Here is a 24,570-nt window from a genome sequence, read left to right on the forward strand (position 1 = left end):
CTGTATCTCTGGAGAAGCTCTGAATGAGACTTTGACAGTCGGCCATCACCGGCCCAGATGGGGATTACATTTTTGACCTGACAGATACTTCATTCTTATCACTACCAAACTAGCATCGCGTTTGGTGCTCTGCTCCTTTGTTGCCCATAAAGCGCATTGTTATTAATTAGAGGTTAAATGGGTGTGTGTGTTGAGCGCAAGTACCTTTCGTGGAAAATCCGTCTACATTTTAAGGTTTGTGCATCTTTGTGTGTCCGTGGATCTTTGTTCCTTGATGGCGATGAGGTCAGTGAAACTTGGCGGCCAAATTGATGCTCGCTCAATTTAACACAGAAGCACCCAATTCTCAGTACGTTTGTCACCGACGGAGGGACGTGTTGGGCCGTGTTTTCTGTGCACCATGTCCCACGCCGTGCCCTCCAATCTGACCTTTGTCATGGTTTTGTAAAGTGTGTGTTTGGTGAGAAGTGATCCTGTGAGTTCCACGTGAGTTTACCAGACGGCTGAACGGTCTGTTTTATGGTGAACTGGACTATTAGTTGTCTTTTGCGTTCGTTTCAGTTGTCTGAGAGAAAGCATTTCATTTCTCTTCACTGTTACTTTTTAACCTATCAACCGATAAAAGAATTACTGGACGTTGAATTTGTGGCTGGTTATAAAAAGTGAACTAAACATGTTATGCCGAGCACTGTTTTGGCTATTTTCTTTTTTATAAGTATTAACAGATGATTCATGAGTTACAGCACAAAGAAAGGATATAACAAAAAGAAAGGTCAGACTATACAATTACGTAGCCATAAGAGTGTCCCTGGTCCAAATAAAATGTAGAAAACACATTAATCAAGGTCACGAATGAGAGCAAGTAACAAAGCTGCAATCCTCAGTTTACATACAGTACAGGCCAGAAGTTTGGACACACCGTCTCATTCCCATGTGTTGTCTTTATTTTCATGACCATTTACGTTGGTAGATTCTCACTGAAGGCATCAAAACTATGAATGAACACATGTGGAGTTATGTAGTTAACAAAAAGTGGAGACCTGGCCTCCACAGTCACCGGACCTGAACCCAGTCGAGATGGTTTGGGGTGAGCTGGACCGCAGAGTGAAGGCAAAGGGGCCAACAAGTGCTAAACACCTCTGGGAACTTCTTCAAGACTGTTGGAAAACCATTTCAGGTGACGACCTCTTGAAGCTCATCGAGAGAATGCCAAGAGTGTGCAAAGCAGTAATCCGAGCAAAGGGCGGCTATTTTGAAGAAACTAGAATATAAAACATGTTTTCAGTTATTTCACCTTTTTTTGTTAAGTCCATAACTCCACATGTGTTCATTCATAGTTCTGATGCCTTCAGTGAGAATCTACCAACGTATATGGTCATGAAAACACATTATATGAGAAGGTGTGTCCAGACTTCTGGCCTGTTCGGTACATCAGGTTTGCCAGTTAGAAGTCTGGTCCCACTTTCCCCGGGGACTCTGAGTTTGTGTCCCTTAGTCTGGCCAGCCTGATCTCATAGGACACCGTCTCCCTCACTAAACGTCTCCGTTCTTGTAGTGTTGGGCTCGTAGCGGACAGTTCCAGCGTCCCGGGACAACTCCCGAGCACCAGCACCGAATTTGCCTCCTTCGACCCCGCTGGCTACCTTCATTCTGGACCGTAAGGTCGGGCGAGTGAGTGGAGCCGAGCGGCCAGCAGGCGTCTCCGCGGCCCCGGGACGCCGCGCCGGGCGGAGGGGGCCGCGGACAGCGGCGGCCCGGGCGGAAGTGGAGGGGAAGAAAACCGCTCCCGTCCCACCGCGAACGCGAGGGAACCGAATCGTCTCCCCGTGCCGCCGCCATCGCCGCTTTATTGCTTTTCTTCGCCCCGTTTGTCATTTATTCGTCCGCTGGCCCTGTTTCTTTCTTTTCTTTTCTTTTCTTTTCTTTTTGTGCGCGGCGGAGAGAAGGAGGAAGACCGTCATGGGGCTGCCGACGCTGGAGTTCAGCGACTCGTTCCTGGACAGTCCCGGCTTCAGGGAGCGACTCAAATGTCACGAAATCGAGCTGGAGAGAACCAACAAGTTCATCAAAGAGCTGATTAAAGACGGGAACATGCTGATCACCGCGCTGAAAAGTGAGTCCCGCATCTCAGCAGCTTCCATCGACCCTGAAGTCCTCTTTAACATGGGAAAGTGGAGGCTTGGAAGGCATTTGGAGCCTTTTGATCTTTATATATATATATATATATATATGTGTGTGTGTGTGTGTGTGTGTGTGTGTGTGTGTGTGTGTGTGTGTGTTAGAACTTGTAAGTGGCGCCATGCATGTTAATATTTAGTGGCTACTGGGAATGTCACCCATGGCACGGAAAAACGAACGTAACCTGGCGCTTCTATCGACGCCGTTCCCCATTCGTAACTGGAGTGTTTGTTGTCGCCACGGATCTGTCGGTCAGATCTGACGGACGGACCTGTGATCTCCGCCGTGGATGTGAGGGGTTTTTGCCCTGCAGGCTCCTGTTCGGGGCGCTCGTTTTAATGCCGGGCCGGGCGAGGCCTGCGCAGCCGGACACTTCTGTCCTTCAGTTAATAACCGGGGAACAAAAGGCGCCCTTGTTTCCCTGCGGTATCATGCCGGGCCGGGAGCCAGCGGGTTCGATAAGGACTCTCTTCGTTCGGGCCTCGCTGTTCTGGCCGAAGAGACGTTGAAATATTTATCATGACCCTTCGGGGTCGGGCGAGGGGTCACTGTTTCATGGCTGGAACGCAACAACAGGAATAAGAACAGAACGACGGACGTGGTTGGTCTTTCAGGTGGGAGGTTCCTGGCCGGTTCGTCCACGTCAGGGTCACGACGAACCCCCTCGGCAACACCAGCCGGGCCGCAGAGTTGGCCAGTTTTGAGGCGCCTCTTGGGCTTCTGAAGTGTGGAGGTCCATTGTTGAAGGCACCACCTACTCCTCTTCCCGTTCCCATGAGCTGCGGGGTGCCTGCGCATGAGAAGGTCAAACGCTTCTGTGGCTAATTCCTCGGCGCGCTCTGCATTCTCGGGGGAGACCCCGCTTCCTGCTGTGGGGGGGACGCTTTCTGGCCCCCTTTTAACAACCCTTTCCTGCCCGCTGGTAAAGGTCCCTCGCACCTTTGTCGGGCCTGGCATCTTGTGCAGCCCTGTATCAGTATCTTTATTGTACATTTTACCTCATTAGCCATTGGTGTGTGTGTGTGTGTGTGTGTGTGTGTGTGTGTCAGTTTCTTGACAGCACAGATATCGGTCCACTTTCAGGAACTCTGCTCCCAGGGATCTGCTACAGGAAATGGGCTGTAAACACGGTTGTATAACCATACCCCATCATCCTCTGGAAAGTTTTGTCATGACATCGTGCGAGTGTGTGTGTGTGTGTGTGTGTGTGTGTGTGAGACAGAACATGTGACCAACCTGTGGATCTGCACATTGGTGAGCTCTGTGATGAAATGGTTTTGTTATTATCGTAGCGTAACGGCGTGAAACGTGTCCTCCTGTCATCTCGGGGACAGGAAGTGTGGTCAGTCGGCCCCCCGTCAAACCTTCCCTCCCCCGAGTCTGATCCAATTGAACAGCTTGTCTCCCCTCATCTGGAAAACATACAAACGTTACGTTCCATCTCACCTGTCATATGGTTTGTCACGTACGATCAATTTTACACTTCACTTTAAATGCATCAAATATACACACACAAAAAACATGAATATATATTTTTTTAAAAGAATATGCACGTCAGACCGGCCTCAGTCACTGCTTTGTTATCCATAAGATGGTGGAACCTGGCTGAACGTGTGCAGCTACTGAATTAAAACGGTGGGGGTCGGGAAGAGAGGGAAACCAAATCCTCCCGTTTTCGTCACGCGCTTCGCCTCAGACGCGTACGTCGTGGATGTTGAGGAATTCCCGATGCTCTCCTTCTCCTGCGCAGAGAAGACGTCGGTGTGGCTGTTCATACCGTGCCTGGAGTCCCCGTGACAGCAAGTTGCTGAATGAAAAAATCCCCTGTTACGCTTTTATACCATAATTATACCACTGTAATACTGGCTGTTTTTAATACTGGCCATGTTCAGTCCTTTTTATTGAAGAGAAATATAATATACAAACTATAATATTTATACTAATTTAGTCGCCATTTAGAAATTTCCCAATTGCTTTAACAGATATTTTGAAATTGATTCACTGATCATTATTCTTCAAGCTTCCTTCTCTCTTTCTCTCTCTCTCTCTCTGTGTGTGTGTGTGTGTGTGTGTGTATATATATATATATATACCCACACACACACTGTATAATTTAACGCCATATTGTCCAGCCTCAGCATTTGTCTAGACTACACCATGTCATGCCCTCTAGCATCCAAGATCATTTTCTTCCCGAATCAGGTTTAGCGTTCCCTGGGCTACACTTTTCTGAAAATTTGGATGATGAAAACTGTCAGTATATTTGTCTGAAAACAGATGTGTCGGGTTTTAGCCCGTGGAGCAAAGATAATAAGTTATCGTGTCTGATGGCATCTGACTGAAATGCATTCCCCTGCTTTCGCCTTTAATGTCTGAGACAGACGATTCTGCTCTAAAAATATCCCCTAAGCGACTAGAAGCGTGGAAAAGGACAAGTCGTCGTTTCCTCGCTTTACTTGCATCGACGTCTGAGGCGGGATTTCCAACACTGTCTGCCATCTTTCATTTGAATGTACTTTTCCCTCGTTTCAGATGACTGGGTTTCCTTGGTAATACAGCAGAATCGGGCTGTTGTCCAGCTGGTCGTACCCGGCATGTTTGAGACCATAGGAAAAGGTGCCAGTCTCCCTGACAGGGCCATTTCTCCTTGTTCGCGCGACCTGGTGGTTTTAATGTTGCACGTGCTTGTCAGTGCTATGGAATATACATATATATATTTTTTTTTTTCTGAGCTGGTTGAGACAGAGGGCCAACTGTAAAGTGCGATTATGCTTTTGATTTAGTAATCTTGCACTGGCTGTTTTACATAAGCAGATTTGGGTTTAAATACAATGTAATTGATCTGGCAGTGTGGCGCATACTGAGATGAATGCATTTCCAACTACCACAATTAGACAGAAGTTCTCACAAACACCATTTAATTCAAATAATTACTCAATTAAGTTTATTTTTTAAGTTGTATTCATTTTGTAGTCATTTTAAGGATAACTGTACTGTCAAAAAAACAACAAAAAAACATAAACGGCACCACATTGCATCTTATCAGAATGCAGACAGCACATTCAGGATGTCAAAATCAGATATTTTTTCTGGCCTTTAAGGTGATTCATTGGATTAACGTGCATTATATGCATGTGCCGATCAGCCGTATTTAATGCTGAGGAGACTGTGATTACTGTTGAAGGAAACATCGGGCTCGTAATGAAATACTCTAATCTTTAATAGTAAGATAAAATGACAATTATGCAAATAAATATAAACACTACTTTCAACTGTCCACTGGTTTTGTTTTGCTGAATCTTTACATTTGCAGCATTTTTCAGACACCCTTATCCAGAGCAACTTACAACTTACAAGTAGTTAGTAAGGGACAGTTTCCCTGGAGTAAGCAGGGACCTGTGATGAAAAGTAAAGTGATTGTGATACACTGCAGCACAGCACACAGTCACACCACAACCACATCGTCTGCTTTTAAACATCACCCTTGGTGAGCAGTGGGCAGCCATGACAGGCACCTGGGGAGCAGTGTGTGGGGACGGTGATTTGCTCAGTGGCACCTCAGTGTAACCTTGGCGGTCCGGGATTCGAACCCACAATCTTCCACTTGGAACATGATGGTCTAGAAAGCATTACATTTACAGCATTTACTAGGCGCCCTTATCCAGAGCGACTTACAATCAGTAGTTACAGGGACAGTCCCCCCCTGGAGCAACTTAGGGTTAAGTGTCTTGCTCAGGGACACAATGGTAGTAAGTGGGGTTTGAACCTCGGTCTTCTGGTTCATAGGCGAGTGTGTTAACCACTAGGCCACTACCACCCTTAGTATGAAATTCCTCCAAGCTATGTTAGCTCTATGTCAGCCTTTGATCCAGGGGGACTGCTCCTGTAACTACCAATAACTACCGAGTCGCTCTGGATAAATGGCGTAAATGTCGATGTAGTGGTGTTACCCCTACGCCATGTCGTGCAAGTCTGCAGAACTCTAGAGAAGGTCACGGAGGGTTATGGCATGGTATAAACTTTTATCAGTTTCCTGCTTGATGTTAAGACATTTATGCTGGCCTGCCAAAAAAGATAGATTCTAGCTGATGGAAAACAGACCTTAACCACAAAAAAAACAGCTCACATAACTCCTCTACCTGGTTTATAACGCTGGAAATTCATTTCAGGCTTCATTTACTTGTTTTGAACGTTCTTAGTGATTTTAGACAACATCTGTTGGTCCTGCTGAAGTTCATTCGTGCCTTTTGACGCAAAACCAAAAACATGTAAATGTTGAAGCCCAAAAGAATTGAAACCTGTATTTTAATTCTTTGTCATGGCCAATGTGCCACCTCCAGCCCACCAGGGGGAGCAAGATCGGCCAGGGAGACAGCGACCCGGAAGTGGGGCAGCGGCCAGTATAAAAGTCAGTCGGCCAGGGGGGGCACTGCCCGCTCTTTGTTGAATTTAATTCCCGGAGACGCTGTCCTTCCTTATAAATGCCTGACTGATTCTACCTTGTGACCGCAACCTTTGCCTGTCCTCGACCTTGAGTTTGCCTGTCCCTTTTGCTACGACGATACTCTATGTTACCCCACCCTCCCTTCCATTTACATTTACAGCATTTATCAGACACCCTTATCCAGAGAGACTTACAATCAGTAGTTACAGGGACAGTCCCCCCTGGAGACACTCAGGGTTAAGTGTCTTGCTCAGGGACACAATGGTAGTAAGTGGGATTCGAACCTGGGTCTTCTGGTCTTCTAGTGTTACCCACTAGACTACTACCTCCCATCCAACCCAGGCTCCCGGACCGTCCTCAAGCCAGCCGTCTTCCTGTTCTCCTCTGTCCCGGTCCACCCCAGCCTCATCCCCTCGTCTCCTTCCACGCTACTCCCCACGGAGCCAGAGCTGCAGAGCGTCCTCTTCTCCACTCCCATTCCCACTTACCGCCAGCCTCCCTCTCACCGGCCCCGTATGACGACTTGTCCCCCCGCTCCAAGCATGTCTGCAAGTGTGTCCCCCGAACTCGCACGGTGACATTATTGTAAGCGTTGCCTCAGCTCATTTAACTGCATATGGCGTTCTATGTTTTTCTTTCCGATTTCTTTTTTTATATTCTTCTATATTTAATTCATCCGTTGTAAGAGGAGGCTGTAATGGCACCAACGTCTACGATAAAGCCTTCACAGGGACCTCGTGAATGACCACATCTCTATTAAGTGCATATTTGCCAGAGGAGGTCAGCTCTTTTAATTAGCGTTGTTCCATCTTTGTTCTGTGCATAAATTCCCCTGTGCATAAGATGTCAATCTGGTTTTTTTTTCATACAATAAATAAGTGAAAGTCGTCCTCTGCTTTATCTTCTGTAGGATAGCGCTAGGCCGTCTTGCCACACAGAGATGCACCGTAGAAGGGAATTAGACTTTTCTAATGAGATGCGGCTCTGCTATGGCCAGAGGAGCAGCAGATTTGCGGCATTTGGTTGGTGTCGGTAGTCTGGTGAACTCCAGATTATTGCTCCAGGCAGCCTGCGGAGGGAGGAAGTGAAAAAGCGGACTAGGATCACATGCTGAGTGAAACCTGTGACTCAGAGGTGCAAGAAAAGATTGTCTTGCATTGATTCGAAGGCATGGATCTTAATTTTTCCACTTCAGGCCAGGAACATATCTGTTTTATGTATCGTTTTTTTGTTTTACATACCCAAAATGAGTCAAGAAGAAGCGCCCATGTGAAAAAAAGCATAAGATTGGGATGAAGTGTGTCCAGATGACTTTTAAATTCAATTTCATGGTCTAGTTTGATATTTTTGTCCTGTTTATGATAAATAATGTTTGTTACAAGGTCTGTTACAAGGTCTGGCTTTCTTCCCTGGACCTCCTGTCATTTTTATTTTGCTGTGCATCTGAAGCATGACCTTACGCAGAGGATGCTCCACATAGTCAGACTGTGGTGCAGTCAGCCTTCCCTCTTCGGTTATGTAAGGTTACCTTAAACATTCACAAAATTTCTCATTTCTGATTGGCCCAGAAGCTGATGCCTCACGTCACACGGGGCAGATGTTTGGTTTGGAGGTCCTATTGTTGCTCCAGCCTCTTCAGAGAGCGGCGTGGGTGCTGCTGCTGGGAAGCTGAGGAGCGACTGTCACTATTACCAGGAGGAAGAACAGCGAGCTGAAGCCCGGCTCTTCCCGTACAATCCCTCCCAAAAGGAATCAAAGGGGCGGTGGTGAGACCCTCCTGCCTCTCATTAGGCTGGGAACGGAGTCGAGCGTCCCTTTGATGGGCTTCGCGTTGCAAATCAAGAGGACCAACCTGACAAGACATGCCAGCTCTAACACTCTTGGAACCCAAAGAAACAATAATATAAGATGGCAATGCAGCTCCGTTCACTTCACTTCTCAGCAGCCTTCCTCCCTTTGGTCTGAATGGCCGCCTGCGGCCTTCACCACACGCTGCTGGACCTAGTCAATGGTACCAGTTCAATATTTCCTAACGTACATCTTTCCATCGCTGCGCTGCCTTTTCTGATCGGAATAGGGATGTGAGATAAACGAGCTGAAGCTCCATACCATCGAACTCCAGTAAGGAGTCACACCGGGACACGGCGCCGGGGTTCTGGAGCGTGGAAGCCGGAGAAAAACACAAAGCGAATCACAGAGCGATTTTGGTCTCCCTGCAGCGCTTTCCTGCGGGCGGTCTCCACCAAACGGATCCGTTTCTTTCGCGGCCTTCTTCTCTGAAAGCGAAAGTGGAAGTGACAGCATGGCCCACCATAATAAAACGGTAGTTGTAGCCCAGTGGGTCACCCATTCACCTCTGAACCTGTGGACCACAAAGTTCAGGCCCCACTTACTGACTAGAGAAAAAAAGAAAACGGCAGAGTAAAAAAAAAAAGAAGGAACGCATTGAAATTGACTCCGTAAAAAACGGTAGACATTGTTCATGTTTTCACACTACCTCAGTTCATCGGGTGTAAATATCATCACATATCCTCTTTCGCCCTTGCTAAGAATAAATATCCCAGCCATTGTAATGCAATATCTCACATTTCTGGATCGTGTTGTTGTTAATGAGGTATGAAATACAGGGGGCGGGTTAATACTGCGTCAGATTCGCTTCGTAACTGGCGAGAGAAAGGACTGAGATATTACATGTTTGTTAGGAGTCTGCATTGTGCGGCGACAATATAACTTCCTGTTGCTCAGCAAACACCTGACAGCCCATCAACACGTCACTCACACTGTCAGCGCAGAAGTGACACGGCATTCTTTAGTCTTTTCTTCTTCTTTTCTTTGTATTTGTCAGAATGTGAAGTGTTTTCAGGTTATTCCTTATTGGATCCTGATTTGTGAACATTATACTGGCATTTGTGGTAAATGTGAATATTTAATGCATGTTTTACTGAAGATGCATGCGTTTTAGACCACGCGCAGAAGGTTTGGAGTTTGTTCTTGACGGTTCCTCTGAAACCTTCTCACCTCGTCTCGTCCCCCCGGGGTGTAGCCGCATGGAGCGGAAACGCGGGCAGAAACAGCCCTTGTGTAACGGGGCTGTGATCCAAAGTGGAGGTGAGGCACCATCAGAGACCTGTGATGATGGGGGAGCTTCTCGGAGAACCCACCTCCCCTGCTGCTCCAGCCTGGAGGATGAGAGCGTGCCGCTGTCTCCCAGAGACACACACCGAGAAGACAGGCGCAAGAAGGGCGCGGTGGATCGTGCCGTCGTGCAAATGGGGCCTGTTCTCGCTAATGAAACACGTTTAATACCCGTGTGAAGATGTCCTGCGGAAGCAGCGCTGCGTTTTAAACGTCTCCGCCCTGCTGCTCTCACGCCTGACACAGTGTCGTCTGAATGGATCGAGACCACGCCGCATATTGATCACGTTGTGTCCAAACCAACAGGGACCTACCTACTGACCTACAATGCAAAGTAAACAAAAAAAAACTGACCCAGATTGTATATATTCATACACAAACACATAAAAGCTGGATATTTTCCTGTAGTTGTACGAATACTTAATTAGATCACAATTATAATTCAAAAGGGTTTACGGGGAATTCACAGATAACAGCCTTCTGGTGAATTTTTATCATATCATGATATCATGATACATTCACAATATCACAATATCGCTAATGATGTCACAGTGACTGTGTGTTATATTGACAACCATGTGGTGGTTTTTAATGTTTTTAATCAGAAACCTAATGACTATTAATGACTTATGGATATGAATGACAATTACATTTTAAATGTAGTAAAATAATGTACAGTATATGCTCTGTCATACATGTGTTTAAGGAAATGTGCTTTTAAAAAATTGTTTTTGCTCTGCTGTAAAGTCGGCAAAATGTCACTTGCACCCATATGGTCCTCACCCCTTGATATATATGTAGATGAAGAAGAAAAGCAAAGTCTCGGCTTTTTCCATCTTTGGCTTCTGAAACCTTCCTGACAATGTTGGACAAAAGCGTCAACCCCCTCGCTGGAGACATTTGATATTTTCCCGGAGGTGTGGCACGGAGCCTCCTCGCCTCATATATCTAAAATCTCCACCTCGGGATGATACGCCGAGTTGGATTTCTACATTGTGCAGATAAGCCGCCACGCCACGCTCCCCCTCCGTACCCGTGTTTATTATTCCTTCCATCTACAGACAATAGAGTAAACAGTGTGTGGAGTCCTCTGAGCACTCGCTGCATATGAAGCCCACCCCCCACCCACCCCATAAGACGAAGACGAGAGCTGTCAGGCCGCACGGAGGCTGTTGTGACATAGAGCACGTCCCCGCTGTGAGAGGAGGAGGACAAGAAAGGGGAAGAAAACAACCATGCTAAGTGACAGGTATGTCCTCTGGGCCCGGATGCCGGCGTTGCTTTCACTGCGCCATTAGAGAGGGAGGCTCCTCATGGGAGAGGGGCTTAGAGAGAGAGAGACAAAGAAAGACACACATACAGCTTCCATACCTCTGCTGGCGCGGGGAAAAAAGAACCGTGAGTTGTGTGGATGTGTGCGCAGTGAACGTCAGGTCACTTCTCTCACACTGTCTTCTGGAACTTCCTGGACCTTAAAAATAGCAGTGCAGTTGTTGTTTCCTGGTCCAGATCCGAAGCTTTCTAGAAGCCCGTATCTGAACCTGGTGAGTGGATCTGGATGAAAGCAGAAGCACGAGTATGATTTCAGAAGACTGAAGCACCTTCTCAGTTCCAGCTCGTGCCGGTGCCCGTATCTGAATTAGGGTTGCAAAATTCCCAGAATTTTCAAAGATGGAAACTTTCCATGGGAATAAACGGGAATTAATGGGAATAAACGGGAATTAACGGGAATTTATGGGAATAAACTGGGAATTTTCAAAATTGAAGGTTGGCTCTTCTTAGGGAACTTAAATATAGTTGAGCAAAGTATATTTTAGCATAATATTGACAAAAACAAACAAATGCAATTGAAATACACTTGAATATCCATGCCATTCCTTAATCACATGTACAGAGCACATGCTTGCTGCATGGCTATTGAGACCACCTACTGGCACTGTGCATGCCTCCATCACATGTACACATGGACCACACTTTTGAGCCTGAAGGACAAAGAGCATTGAAGGCACACATTTGAGCCTGTGGACTTAACAAGTGAGGTAAGTTGGTGGGAAAGAGTATCTAGCAGTCAGAAAATCCTCAAACCTATTGCAGCAGCAATAGCGAAGATAGAGGGGGATGGTGCCATCTTGTCAGATGTCCAGTGCCTTTTTGCAGAACTCAAAGAAGAAATCCAGACAATTCTGCCCACTTTCCTACTACTGAAAGCAGAGGAAACGGCTGTGGTCAAGTCATTGGAACAGCGGAGGGAGTTCTGCATGAAGCCAGTGCATGCAGCAGCATACATGCTGGACCCCAAATATGACAAGGGCATACTGTCTGGGGAAGAGATCAATGGTGCCTATGCGGTCATTACAGCCATGTCTGACCACCCGGGTCTCGATAAAGGCAAAGTTCTAGGCAGTTTGGCAAAGTATCGAACAAAGCAAGGCCTTTGGAAAGGGGATGGAATATGGCAGTCATGCCAGCACATATCTGCAGCCACCTGGTGGAAGGGACTATGTGAATCTGAGGCCCTTGCACCTGTAGCCTCCATCCTCCTCCAAATCCCACCATCATCATCAACTGGTCACTGTTTGGGAACACCCACACAAAGGTTCGCAACAGGCTCACAAATGTGAGAGTGGAAAAGCTGGTCGGCATTCGGGCAAACCTACGGCTCTTTGAGCCTGACACAGAGCCATCCTCAACAAGGCTGGAAAGTGACACTGAAGAGGAAGACTCAGAGTTGGATGCTGAGGAAGTGGACATGTTGTTGGATGATGATGAGGTCCAGGAAGAGTCTATTGACTGAGCAAAAATGAGAAAAGAGGATTGCTTGAAGGAAGATTTGCATGTTTAATGGGACGTTTTGGAGGATAAGTGGCATTTTTCATTTAACCTTTTGAATGGGACTTTGTGGAGATTTTTGAACAGGGGGCATTTTTGAATGAGCGGGGTTAGGGGATGGTAATATTGAACTCAACATTTCTGTTTTTATTCATCCATGAAACAAGTTATTGGAACGTGTTCTATTCTACTGTACTTACAAATAAATCTGTTGAAATATCTGTTGAAAACATTTTGCATGGAGGATTTCTTATGATTTCTGTTTATATTTATGCTTGGAAATAAAATATTCCCAGTTAGTTCTCCTTAATTCCCATTAATTTCCAAAATTCCCAAGCTTAACTTACCATGGAAATTTACCGGAAACTTTTCGGAAATTTACTGGAAATTTTCCGCCCCTTTGCAACCCTAATCTGAATGCTCATTGGATTAGGGCTGCCGGGTGGTAGGTCACTCTCGACTCAGCCGGGCTCTCGTTGCAGGTGAAAGGTCATGAATTATTGATGTGCCTGGTTCACGGGCCGGAGGCGGTTCGAATGCGATACACGCACAGGACGCCACGGCCAGCGAGGGGAGTCCCTGCCGAGCGTCCCAGGTGAACCCCGGAAAAGGCCCTCAGATTCCCTCCCGTGCCGGATGCTGGCGCAGGCCGGGACTTACCATGGAGGAACAGGAGATGGAGGAGCTCGGGTTTTATTTCAGAAGGGAAGGGGACTAATTTTCACCATAATTCACGTCAACATTTTTGTGCTCGCTTTTGAAACATAAAGAAAGATAGAAAGAAAGAAGCGGAACACTTTAGCCCACTTCCACTCGTTCGTGAAATATTCATGGAAGTGCTGCTCCTCTGGAAAGTCGACGCTTTGCTTGGCAAGGGCCGGCACAGTTAGCTCCCGAACACAGACGCGCTTTATGATGTTGCCAAAGCGGCTGTCACGGAAACGGTGCGCACAATAGTACTTCATTTGGGAAAAGCGCAGGAGCGGCCCGGCGTGCTGGTAAGATCTTTTCCGTGGAGCGGAACGCAGCTTTGCATGAACTGACTCATTATGATCTGCTGATCAGAAAATAAATAGGTAGATCAAAAAAATGTATAGAAATTCGGCTCTATAGCTGGCCCAGATATGGGATTTGTTCGTACTAGAAAGGCTTGGAGTTCAGTTCAGTCTGTACGGACAGACGACCCGAACGCAAGTGTTTTCATGCAAAACAGATTTATTAAAGTAAACAAACCAAAAGGGGCCAAGGTCCCGAAACAGGTTTCTCAGGTTGTACCGATGTCAGCAGTACGACAGTTCTTAAGTACACAGAGGTGGTGAAGACTGACCATTTTCATTTATCTGGACCATACCGTATTAATGGTTCGCGTCTGCGTCACCGTCAAGGTGTCTGATGTAAAACATTTTCGTACATTTAATTTTTTAATACATTTATGGCATTTATCAGACACTCTTATCCAGAGCGACTTACAGTCAGTAGTTACAGGTACAGTCCCCCCCTGGAGCAACTTAGGGTTAAGTGTCTTGCTCAGGGACACAATGGTAGTAAGTGGGGCTTATTTGTTTCTTTACTTTTCCCCGTATTGATCGGTATTAAGGCCGTGTTGAATGAGTAAGACGCTGCCTATCTGCACTCCCGCCTCTTCATCAGTGTTGACATTGTATCAACAAGGGCAATTTTTTAAAATGCATGATGAATGCCTCACATTATAGTGCAAATGTGCTGAAATGAAGAACTATTGTTAGCTCTAGAAGACTGTGTGCTGTGTATCATAGTGTTGGTGCTTCAGTATGACCCTTTGCCCTCGGTACCTGGGAAATCGATGCACTTCGGGATTCTTCTGCGTTGAAGGTTCTGCTGGATTTTTGTATGCCTGCGAGAAGACCTAAAGATGCTGTTTGGAAGTGAAGTGATTGTCATTGTGAAACACTGCAGCACAGCACACAACGAAATGTGTCCACTGCATTTAACCATCACCCTTGGTGAGCAGGGGGCAGCCATGACAGGCGCCCGGGGACCAGTGTGTTTTGCTCAGTGGCACCTTGGTGGATCGGGATTCAAACCCGCAAACTTCTGATTACGGGGCCGCTTCCTTAACCGCTAGGCCACCGCCGCCCCACTGTAAGTTTACTGTGTGTAGGGGGGGACCCCACGATGGGGCTTCAGGGGGTAATAACAATGAATGGATGATGTGGTGTAGACACTGGGGCACTCTTGGTTAACCAACAAACTGCAACGGCCCAAGATACTATTTGAAGGTTTAAAGTGGTTGGTTTTTAGAGATAAAGTTTTTTTTTCTGCATCATGTGAAGACCCAAGTAAAAAGAGAAGTGTACAAATCCCTGACGACCAGACTGGTTTCATTACCCCTTTGAAGGGAAGTTGTCTATGGCAGCGTTCCTGGTCTGCGGCCCGCTTTTGGGTCACGAATTCCCTGCTGTGGTCCACAAATCAATATTCAGAAGAACCCACTGGGCTGTAAGGACGTTGCATTATACCTTTATTTTCAGCAAATAGGGCTGTCGCGACATCAGCAAACAACAGTGGCCACAGGCACGGAATCTGAGCCATTAGCTCTGTCCGTCCAGAGGAAGGGTGAGCTTCTGTAAAAACGTCTGCGCTCTGTAGACACAGTGATGGAACCATGAGAGGTGTGGAGGCCAAAATACTTTGCCTTCGGTTCTCAGATATGAATCTCAGTGCTCGATTATTAAAGGAGTGCCGAAATAAACCAAATGCCGAGGGCTTGTCTGTGGGCCCCGACGCATCAATAGATGGGCTTTGATGTAAGAAATGCTTGCAACATCCATCTCTATTTGTGGCCTGTTTGACCACCAAAAAGAAACCCGGCGTCGCTCCCGAAGACTGAAGGCTGCACGACAGCACGTATTACTGATAAAATGAAGAGCGCTCCTGAAGGAACTTGCGCTAGATTGTTGTCTCTTAATGCGAGCTGGAATTGCTTTCCCCCGTGGTCCCTTGTTAGAAATTTTGATTGAAGTCTCTTCCTATAAGAAAAAGACATCTTTTCCATGGCAACTGACACCTACGAGTACTCGAGGCCACTCGTCCCACACTCGAGGCGCCGAGGGACAAATGCGCCGCGTTCGCGGGCCTGGCGTTGACTGTGGGGGCACGGCTCTGACTGACAGGAATTTTTTCGATTAAGCCAAACACTCGCTGCCTTGATCAGGGCTGCTTCTCATTAACGCAGATTAGACAGCCTGGGGTGCTGGGAGGATCATCGGAACATTTTTGAGTTTCGCGTGTGTAAACTACCACCTGCCGCTGTTAGTGGCGCTCCTCACTTCCTGTTTAAACGGACACAGTAATTCCCCTTTTCTCATAGTCAAGCTCTTTTATACTAATTAGATTATATATACTAATTAATTATACTAATACATAATACGGAGGACTAATACTGTAGAATACAGTTACTAATAAAATCTTAAACCGGGTTAGTCCAACATGGTACCGCCCTTGTCACTAATTTTTGACTGTGCCGCTACTGTTGCATTTAGTGATTTATGAGCAGCGTGTGGGGACGGCACCTCAGTGGCGCCTTGGCGGTTCGGGATTTGAACCTGCAACCCTCTGGTTACGAGTCCACTTCCTTATGCGCCAGACCACCACCGCCCAGTTAGCCATGATGTGAGATGAGGTGAGTCCGTACAAGGGCCTGTTTCAGATGAAAATGCAGGGCAGTAATGAACAATATTCATGTTGGTACCTTATTCATGTTTTCCATAGTATTTTGTCCGTTCCTGGTAACAGGGTCACATTGCTTAGCAGCGGTGACAGATGGAACTATCCCAAATCCTGACCTGTATCTGACCTTTTAAAGGACTTTTGCACTTCGTGAATATAAAATTATGAACCATCATATTTTGTATTATATGCATGTCTGAGCCTCAGACCAATGAAATCTCATGATGTAACCCTGTGTTACTGTTTTGTATAAGGACACAGAGAAGAACAAATCGCGGTGAAATTTTACTGTTTCAGTTCAAACACCTTTTGTTGTTCAAATGTTTTTTTATCTTTGCGTAGTCATAGTGAGTATCATGTTAAAAATTAAAATGCTGCAAAAATGATTGTCTTTGTGGTCTGGGTTGAACTGAGATCATCATTTCATGTAAAATGAATAGTGTTGTGGGTTTTTCTAGTCAGCAGGGAAGGAAGGGAGATTTATATCTAAAAACGAAGCTCCTTGTCTCCACCCTGAAGGTGGTGTTGGTGTAGCGAAGTGTTCGCTGTGCTGACACGTCTGCGGAAAGGTGTCGGATTTAACACTTTAGAGAAATTCACAAATGGAGAAGTTAACCTTTTTCCTCTCTCTCACCCCCCCAGGTCTCTCCGCAGCGGTTCAGAAGTTCTCCCAGTCACTTCAGGAGTTCCAGTTCGAGTGCATCGGCGATGCAGAGACAGACGACGAGGTGAACATTGGTGAGTTTCCTCCAAGCACACAGGCAGATCCCGTTCCCTAACACACACACAGAAACAACACACTCTGCCCTTCCTGGAGGGACTGGATTGTCATCTTAATTATGACCTTTACTTGGTATTTCCGTAAGAGCTCCCAGTGGAGACCCGTCTGTCCAAGCATCACATTCATGGAGCGCTGCGGCCCGAACTCCGCCCCCAGCACGCTCTGTTGTCCCGCCACGTCTTCACATGGGGACAGTTTTACATGATCTCTGTGGATGACAGCGTGAATGCACGTGTCAGAACAGCGATCCGTCCACTTCTTGCCATGTGCTGCCTTAACCTTCTGCAAAAGAGCCCCCGACCTCCGACATTTTGTTCTCTCTGTTGCATGTGTGAGCTGTTCAGTTTAGTTTCAAATCGGGGGAGTAATTGCGATGCTGAGGTTGACGGCGGAGTTCTGAAGCAGGTTTGGAAGGGGGCTGGAGGCTCTTATTGGCCTCACTTGTCTTGTCTCCCTGTTCTTCTCTCCTCATTATCTCTCTCTCCACAGTCCATCTGTGTCCAGACCTGGCTCCCAATGCACTTGTCTGCCAGACGGGAACTGAGATTTGCTCAAAGGGGAACTCTTTTGTGTTGATTTTTTTTTTTTTTTTAAATGAGAAAATGTTGTTGCCTGGTTGTTGCTGTGTGGTAGTCTGGCTAATTAGCTTGTGAAACTGCAGAACTTCTCTGGCATCCTGGCAATAATGTTGCACCCCTCCCCTCCCCATGGTGCAGACGTTGCTGCCCACCTGTTCTCCAATTCAAGCTGGTAGTTCCTGGCTTGACCTCAGCGCGGGGGGTTTTGGATGGTAATGCTGGCAAGGCCAGCCTGCTTCTTTCATGCTCAATTTTCAATCTCGAGTCTCACTTCAGTTCTTTAACACACGCATCTTGTAAAGGTGCGGAGCCACGGTGCTAACCGCCGTCTCGCCGTGTGCCCTGCAACCTGTCTGAAAGTTCCCGACACAATGACTTTACTTGCCAGTGCTTCATTTTTCTTATGCTTGCTGTTTCTTATGCACTTGTTTGGATTGTGTCCCTTGATGAGCCTCCCTCCTGGTCCTCCATGTAGACTTTCCCATGGAAACTCTGTCACAATAGAAACATAAATCCTGTCAAAACAGAGATTTCATTGTTTAAGGCAGGTTGTGAATTTTATATATTTATAGATGGGTGGATGGATGGATGGATGGATGGATAGATAGAGCAAAAAAAAAAAAGTATTTTAGTGGCTACTTTTCTCATACCTCTCTTATCCTGTACCTACCAGCCTCCAAAAGGCCAGTGTTGTCGTCTCTGGTGAAAAATGTAATTGTCTACTGAAATCAATCTGGTCATCAATGAAACGGTGCTTTCTGATTGACTTGACTGGACCCAGGCGTGAACCCCAGCCTGCTGGTTGATGCAGCGCCGCCGCAATCTACTTTGATCCCTCGAACCTCCCTGGACGTCTCTGGGTTTGTCTGTGGCGGGGAGACGGGTTTGCCTGACCTTTTATCGATTTCATTCGCTGCCCTCCTGCAGTGACATTCAGAAGCCACACCAGTTATCTAGGAATCAATCTGACAGCTGAGATTGATGTGGCAATAGAAATATTAATTGTTGAAAAAGTTACAGGCCTTTTCCTTTTTCTTTAAGGTCAGAACTTGTCAAGTCTTCGCGCTTCTCCCTCTGCGCAAAAAAAAAAATGTTTAACATTCCATATTTTATTAGGAGCACTGAACGATAGTGGTTTTATGTTCACTTACCCATTAAATAACCAGGGCTTAAGTGTACGGGGAATAATACGGGATATTACTGTTATCCTGAGCGCGGTGCCATCCTTGCGGTTTTATTTATAGCGTCCGTTCCTGCAGCAGCCCGGTCCCTCCGAGACGCGCCGAGTGACTCATCAGATCTCTCTCGCCTCCGTCCTATTAACCTGTGAATGATATGCAAGCTGTAACCCCATTTCCTGTCCCGAGCATCTAATCTCGTCCCATCAGCAGCTACAGCTGTGCCCTCTACCCTTGCCCGTTCTCGCCCACCCCCACCCGCCCCTCGCTCTTGATGAAGCAGGACCTGCCACTAATAGAGGCCAGGTTGCCTTTGGGCTCCGGTGGGGCTGTTATTGTGTCTCCGTCCATCTGCGCCTCACGCTCGGCTCCCGTACACATTTATAGGGACAAAGTATTTGCCCCCCCCCCCCCCCCCCCCCCCCCCCCCCCCCCTTCCTGATCCCTTCAATTCTTACTTATTCATAACACTTACTTGTTTATGATCTAAAAAAAAAAAAAAAGATGTTTCGAAGGGGGAAAAGTGAACACCTTTGTGGCAAAGTAATTACCCGCTTAACTCTAATACCTGTTTACCATTTAGCGGCTCTGGTCGGCAATAACCAGCGAGCATGAATGTAGTCATTGTGCCCATCTGTTCTCGGCAGAATTGAGGAGGACTTGTATTGGACTGTCACGACCACGGCTCAAAGGAAGTGACAAAGCAATGCGTTTATGGGGTACAGTGAACAGTTTATTAACGTAAAAGATAAATCATACAAGGGAACAAGGATGGTCCAACTCGAAAAAACTCATACACAAACTGGTCACGAAACCCTGGAGAGGGAGAAAGCGCTGAGACGACCCCGCCCACCCCCGTCCTACATCTTCCCAATCAAAGCCATAAAAGCAATTCTCCTCATTATCAATTAGATTTGGTTCATTGCTTGATTGAATGACTAAAGTGACAGTTGCATTGTCACATGGGTGACGTGGTTGCTGATGATTTTTTTAACGAAACAGTCTTTAAAAAAAAAAAATGTAATCTGACTGAGGCACTGCTTGCTACAAACCATCACCGAATGGGACTAAGGGGTCTGGAGCCTTCCAGATGCGAGCTGGACATACAAACCCCCCCAATCACCCACGTTCACATGGACCTCAAATAGCTGAAATGGACACGGGCGCCTCGGATGAAGAGGCTGAAAAAGGCAGAATTCTTCATCTGGCCTTTTGTGTAACACAAGCGATAAGGTGTTCATGGGCCGGCGCCTTGGCCGAGGGCCGGCAGAGGTGGAGAGCGGGCCTAAATGAGCCGTCTGGAGACGTTCCTGCTCGCAACGAAACGGGAAGGAAATCAGTAAAGTTTCACGATGGGTATTTCAGGGCCATGCAAGGAAACGTCTGGCATCTGTGTCGTGTGTTGTTAAAAATACCTTTTATTGTTAGCCTGCCACTTACTTTTATGAAGAAGCAGTTTGGGGATTTATGAGTGCTCTGCATTAGTCTGTTTTCCTTCTCCTGCAAACAAAAAAAAAAATGGTAAATGCCATTAGTGCAATTCAAGCAGGCACTAAATCAGAGTGTATTAACATTTACTTAATGGTCACTTCATTCATGCTGGTTTATAACAAACCACGTTACCGATGTTTGATTGCTGGATCATTAACAGTAACGTGATATATTTTCTTTCTTTCAGCTCAGTCCTTCAAAGAGTTCTCCCAGCTGTTGAACACGGTGGAAGAAGAGAGGAGGCGTTTGGTAAGACTTCTATCTGTACAATTACACGAAGCTTTTTGGTTTGTGAGGAGACAGCGTCTTGCGCTCATTGATGCCAGATTTGGTGGTTTGGGGGAAAATTGCTTGTTTTAGAGTGTGAAGCAGTCACCGCAGTTCAATGTTTTATCAGATGCTTTCTGTGTTTTGGGTGCTTTTTTGGGGGGGGGGCAATATTGGACAGGTATAGGACCCACACCGCTTGCTCTACCTTGTGTGTGTGAGACTTATTCACATTTTAAACTTGAAACATTGAACATCGTTAAAAATATTCTTCTTTGTGGCAGAATTATTTACACACCAGCGAGTAAAAAACACAGTTACGGTGATGCAGCGATACAGGTACTCTTCATGGACGTTCTTGGCCACACGCTTTTGTGCCACTATTTGTTAGTATTTGCAATTAGTATTGTCACATGTCATAAAGCAGAGCAATAGCCTTTCTACACCTGTAGCTGTTTTAAACATTTTGTATAAAGGAATTGAACTCAAACTTCTGCAGTATAGTGAATGCTTTTTGATTAAGTAGTAGGGGTGTATCACCTTGAGGTAGAACAACGAATCGGTTTCTTCATCGTCTCCAGGCGCTGTCAATTCAGACTTGGGCGCTATTAATCTCCTCAGTAAATTTTGGGCTGTTCTTCAGTTCAATATCGATTTTGGTGAGATAAATAACTTTGCGGCAGGATAACCTGTGGGGTAGAGTAACTACTGTGTCATTTTGTCAAAAGATAAAAAGCATACTTTGTGTGAGTGTCCTAGATCTTCTCAACTCCGGCTGATTAAAATGAGATTTTGCTAGCTGTTACACCCACTCAACCCTTCTGTCTCGCTAAAGATGTATTAGAGACGGCCTTTTTGGCCTCGGCTCGGGAAAAGATGCTTATTTTTGTCTTTACCCCCCAGGTGTCATGACATGGTTTCAACCTCTCCTGTCTGGCAAGAGAACCCACATCTTCCATTATCCAGTGAAGTATCAAGTGAACTGGAGAACTTTTGAGAAGGCCCTCACACCCTTGTGTCACCATACACTTTGAGCTTTGAAGGAACCGCCAGGTTTTTATAAATGTAGGAGGTAATGAGGAGGAATAAAGTGCCCCAGGAAGGTGCTGCCTGTGGTCTGCTTCCTGGCACCATGGCTCCATGAACCAAACCAGCCTCAATTCTTAATTTGTGTCTCATACAGTACAGGCCAAAAGTTTGGACACACCTTCTCATTCTATGTGTTTTCTTCATTTTCATGACCATTTACATTGGTAGATTCTCACTGAAGGCATCAAAATAGTTTCTTCAAAATAGCCACCCTTTGCTCTGATTACTGCTTTTTTAAGCACTTGTTGGTCCCTTTGCCTTCACTCTGCGGTCCAGCTCACCCCAAACCATCTCGATTGGGTTCAGGTCCAGTGACTGTGGAGACCAGGTCTCCACTTTTTGTTAAGTACATAACTCCACATGTGTTCATTCATAGTTTTGATGCCTTCAGTGAGAATCTACCATAAATGGTCATGAAAATAAAGAAAACACATTGAATGAGAAGGTGTGTCCAAACATTTGGCCTGTACTGTAATTCTTGAGTACTGTAATTCTGCAATCTTGTGTATCATGGTTCCTTTGGGGCAGTGGTGGCCTAGCGGTTAAGGAAGCGGCCCTGTAATCAGTAGGTTGCCGGTTCGAATCCCAGCCCACCAAGGTTGAGGTTGAGGTTGAAGTTTGTCATATGTCTAAAGTACAGCGTACAGAGCACAATGAAATTCTTACTTGAAAACCTCTCCCACGTAGACAGAACATAGAACATGATACATAGAAGACATAGAAGACAAAGTGCAGCAGCAATAAATAATAAGTCAGGTGCCACTGAGTAAAGCACCGTCCCCACACACTGCTCCCCAGGCGCCTGTCCTGGCTGCCCACTGCTCATCAAGGGTGATGGTTGAAAGCAGAGGACATGTTTCATTGTGTCACTGTGTGCTGTGCTGCAGTGTTTCACAATCACTTCACATTCTTCTTCTTTCTTCCTGGACGACTCTTGAGATGTTTCATTATATGATGATGGCGATCACTCACAATCACCTTCTGTTGACCTGCAGTGACCCCTCAGTCTCAGGGGACAAATGAGACCTAACCACATCAGCAAAAAAAAGAACTGCTCTTCTTGTTTCTTGAGGTTTTCCCTTTTTTTTGGTCACCCGATTGCATAGAGAATATATCATTTATAACACTGACAAACAAAACAGCACATCGGGCAGTCTTCTGGTGGAGTGCTTCTTCCCTTCCGCATTTATTATGTTTTAACAAAGCAAGTGCTTTCCTGTAACTTTAACAAGCCCGGGCGAGAATGTTGTCTCTGAGCTAATTACGCCGCTCAGAAGTGGATCCAGAATAACATTTCGTGAAAGCGTGTTACTTTAATGATTTGTTTGTGACCTCTGCGCTACGGTATGCGCTGCTTAAACTCAACACGTTGTACTTTAAAGCTACAAATGTGAGTGTGTATGTTTTAGAGGGAAAAATAATGGCCTCCTCACGTCTATTTATACTCTGCAATCCAAAGTTACAGATCTGTACTCAGCATGGACTAATAGGGCTGAACCCATTTTCCCGAGATTGGGACCCCGCTCCGAGGTGTCAACCCTGCCGCCTCTACAGGAACATCGGTTAGGATGAGAATCAGCCCAGGCCATGACAAGAACAGAACAGAGGAACCTTCAGGCAGCCAGAGATCACTGCAATTGCAGTATCTTATCTGCCCCCTAATAAAATATTCTTCATCTGTGTTTATTTATTGATTTGAGTTGGTTTGTCCTTACATGGCTAGGTGCTGGGGTGCTGAGGCAGGTGTCAGGGCTCATTTTTAAGTTTCTTACCGGATAGTGGAGTGCCAGTGGAAGCCAATAGAGGAGAAATCTGGCAACCATGAAGCATGGTACCTCGTCACATCATGAGAGTTAAGAAAACAGAGATTATTTGGTCAATTCATTTCCGAACGGGAGTGTCTCATAATTTTAATGTGCAGAACCAACTTCTGATTTAGAAAAGGTTGCATTGATCTGAGAACAGGGTGTGTTTGACTAGGTGGATACGCTGTCCATCAGCTCTAACTGGCATCTCTTGGAGCTTCTGGGCGGAGGAAGTTAATGTGCAGCCAAGTGGAATGCAGAAATGAAACCGGCACGGAACTTTCCACCAAGCCTTTCGTTGACATTGGCCAGGGTTCAGTGGATTATCTTTTGAACTGTGACTGAGGTTGACTCAGCTAGAGCTTTTTTAAGTAGAAATGGCGTCGTATGGCAAGGACTCTCTGGATGTGGGGTCGGCGATTACGAGCATAACATGCAGTTATTTCAAACTGGTCCCGGGGCCGGACCACCCAGTATTTCCATGTTGTTTGCCATATATGAGACTGGAAAATTGCATTAGAACAGGTAGTATGCTTAGAGTCTCCAGAGTCCCATTATGGTGTCTGTTGAGGGTCAGAATGTCCTGCTCATTGTTGCGGCAGCACTGTAATCTCTGTAAATACTGTAAAAGTTATCCCCCGGTTTGGGTCTACTCAGAGTAGCTAAACAGACACAACTGTAACACAACTGTAGCTTTATTCCACTGTGAACTGAAACATTTGAAACGGTACCCCGGCACCCCCACTTCCTCCCACCGGCTCACATCTGGAGTCAATCTGTGGCCAAAAATAGAGGCGGCCCGATAAGAGAGCCTTTTAAAAAACAAAGCGCTCGCTTTCAGACGGCGACTCTGCAGAAAGGAAGTTCACTTGGCCTGAATGAGTGGCCTTCCTGTTACGGCGCATTATTAATTAACGCACTGTGCGTTTGAAGCGCCCAGGAGCGCGGGGAGCTCAGGATCCGCCTGGCTTCATCGGTATGGGGACTTTTACTATCGGCGGGCTTGGCGAGGTGCCACGACTGAAACCGTGGCCCGTCAAGAGCTTTCCATCAGCGCCGGTGTACTATTGCAGGCACGGCCTTATCC

The 24,570-nt window shown here is 46.3% G+C and overlaps 1 protein-coding gene across 2 annotated transcripts in view; it reads left to right on the forward strand.

Moving 5' to 3' along the window:
- Nucleotides 1–1,562: 1,562 nt before the first annotated feature.
- arhgap42b (Rho GTPase activating protein 42b) overlaps nucleotides 1,563–24,570 on the forward strand; it is a 56,346-nt gene continuing 33,338 nt past the window's right edge. Inside the window, exons 1-3 of one of the 2 annotated variants that reach the window (XM_028961949.1) lie at nucleotides 1,563–2,113; nucleotides 16,937–17,032; nucleotides 20,510–20,571. In XM_028961949.1, the coding sequence (XP_028817782.1) occupies nucleotides 1,960–2,113; nucleotides 16,937–17,032; nucleotides 20,510–20,571 (312 nt within the window). In that variant the 5' untranslated portion in view covers nucleotides 1,563–1,959. The remainder of the gene's footprint in view (nucleotides 2,114–16,936; nucleotides 17,033–20,509; nucleotides 20,572–24,570) is intronic. The other variant, XM_028961950.1, reaches the window with a different exon arrangement.

The sequence above is a fragment of the Denticeps clupeoides genome, chromosome 19, assembly GCF_900700375.1.
Source record: "Denticeps clupeoides chromosome 19, fDenClu1.1, whole genome shotgun sequence".
In the NCBI taxonomy this organism is placed as follows: Eukaryota; Metazoa; Chordata; class Actinopteri; order Clupeiformes; family Denticipitidae; genus Denticeps; species Denticeps clupeoides.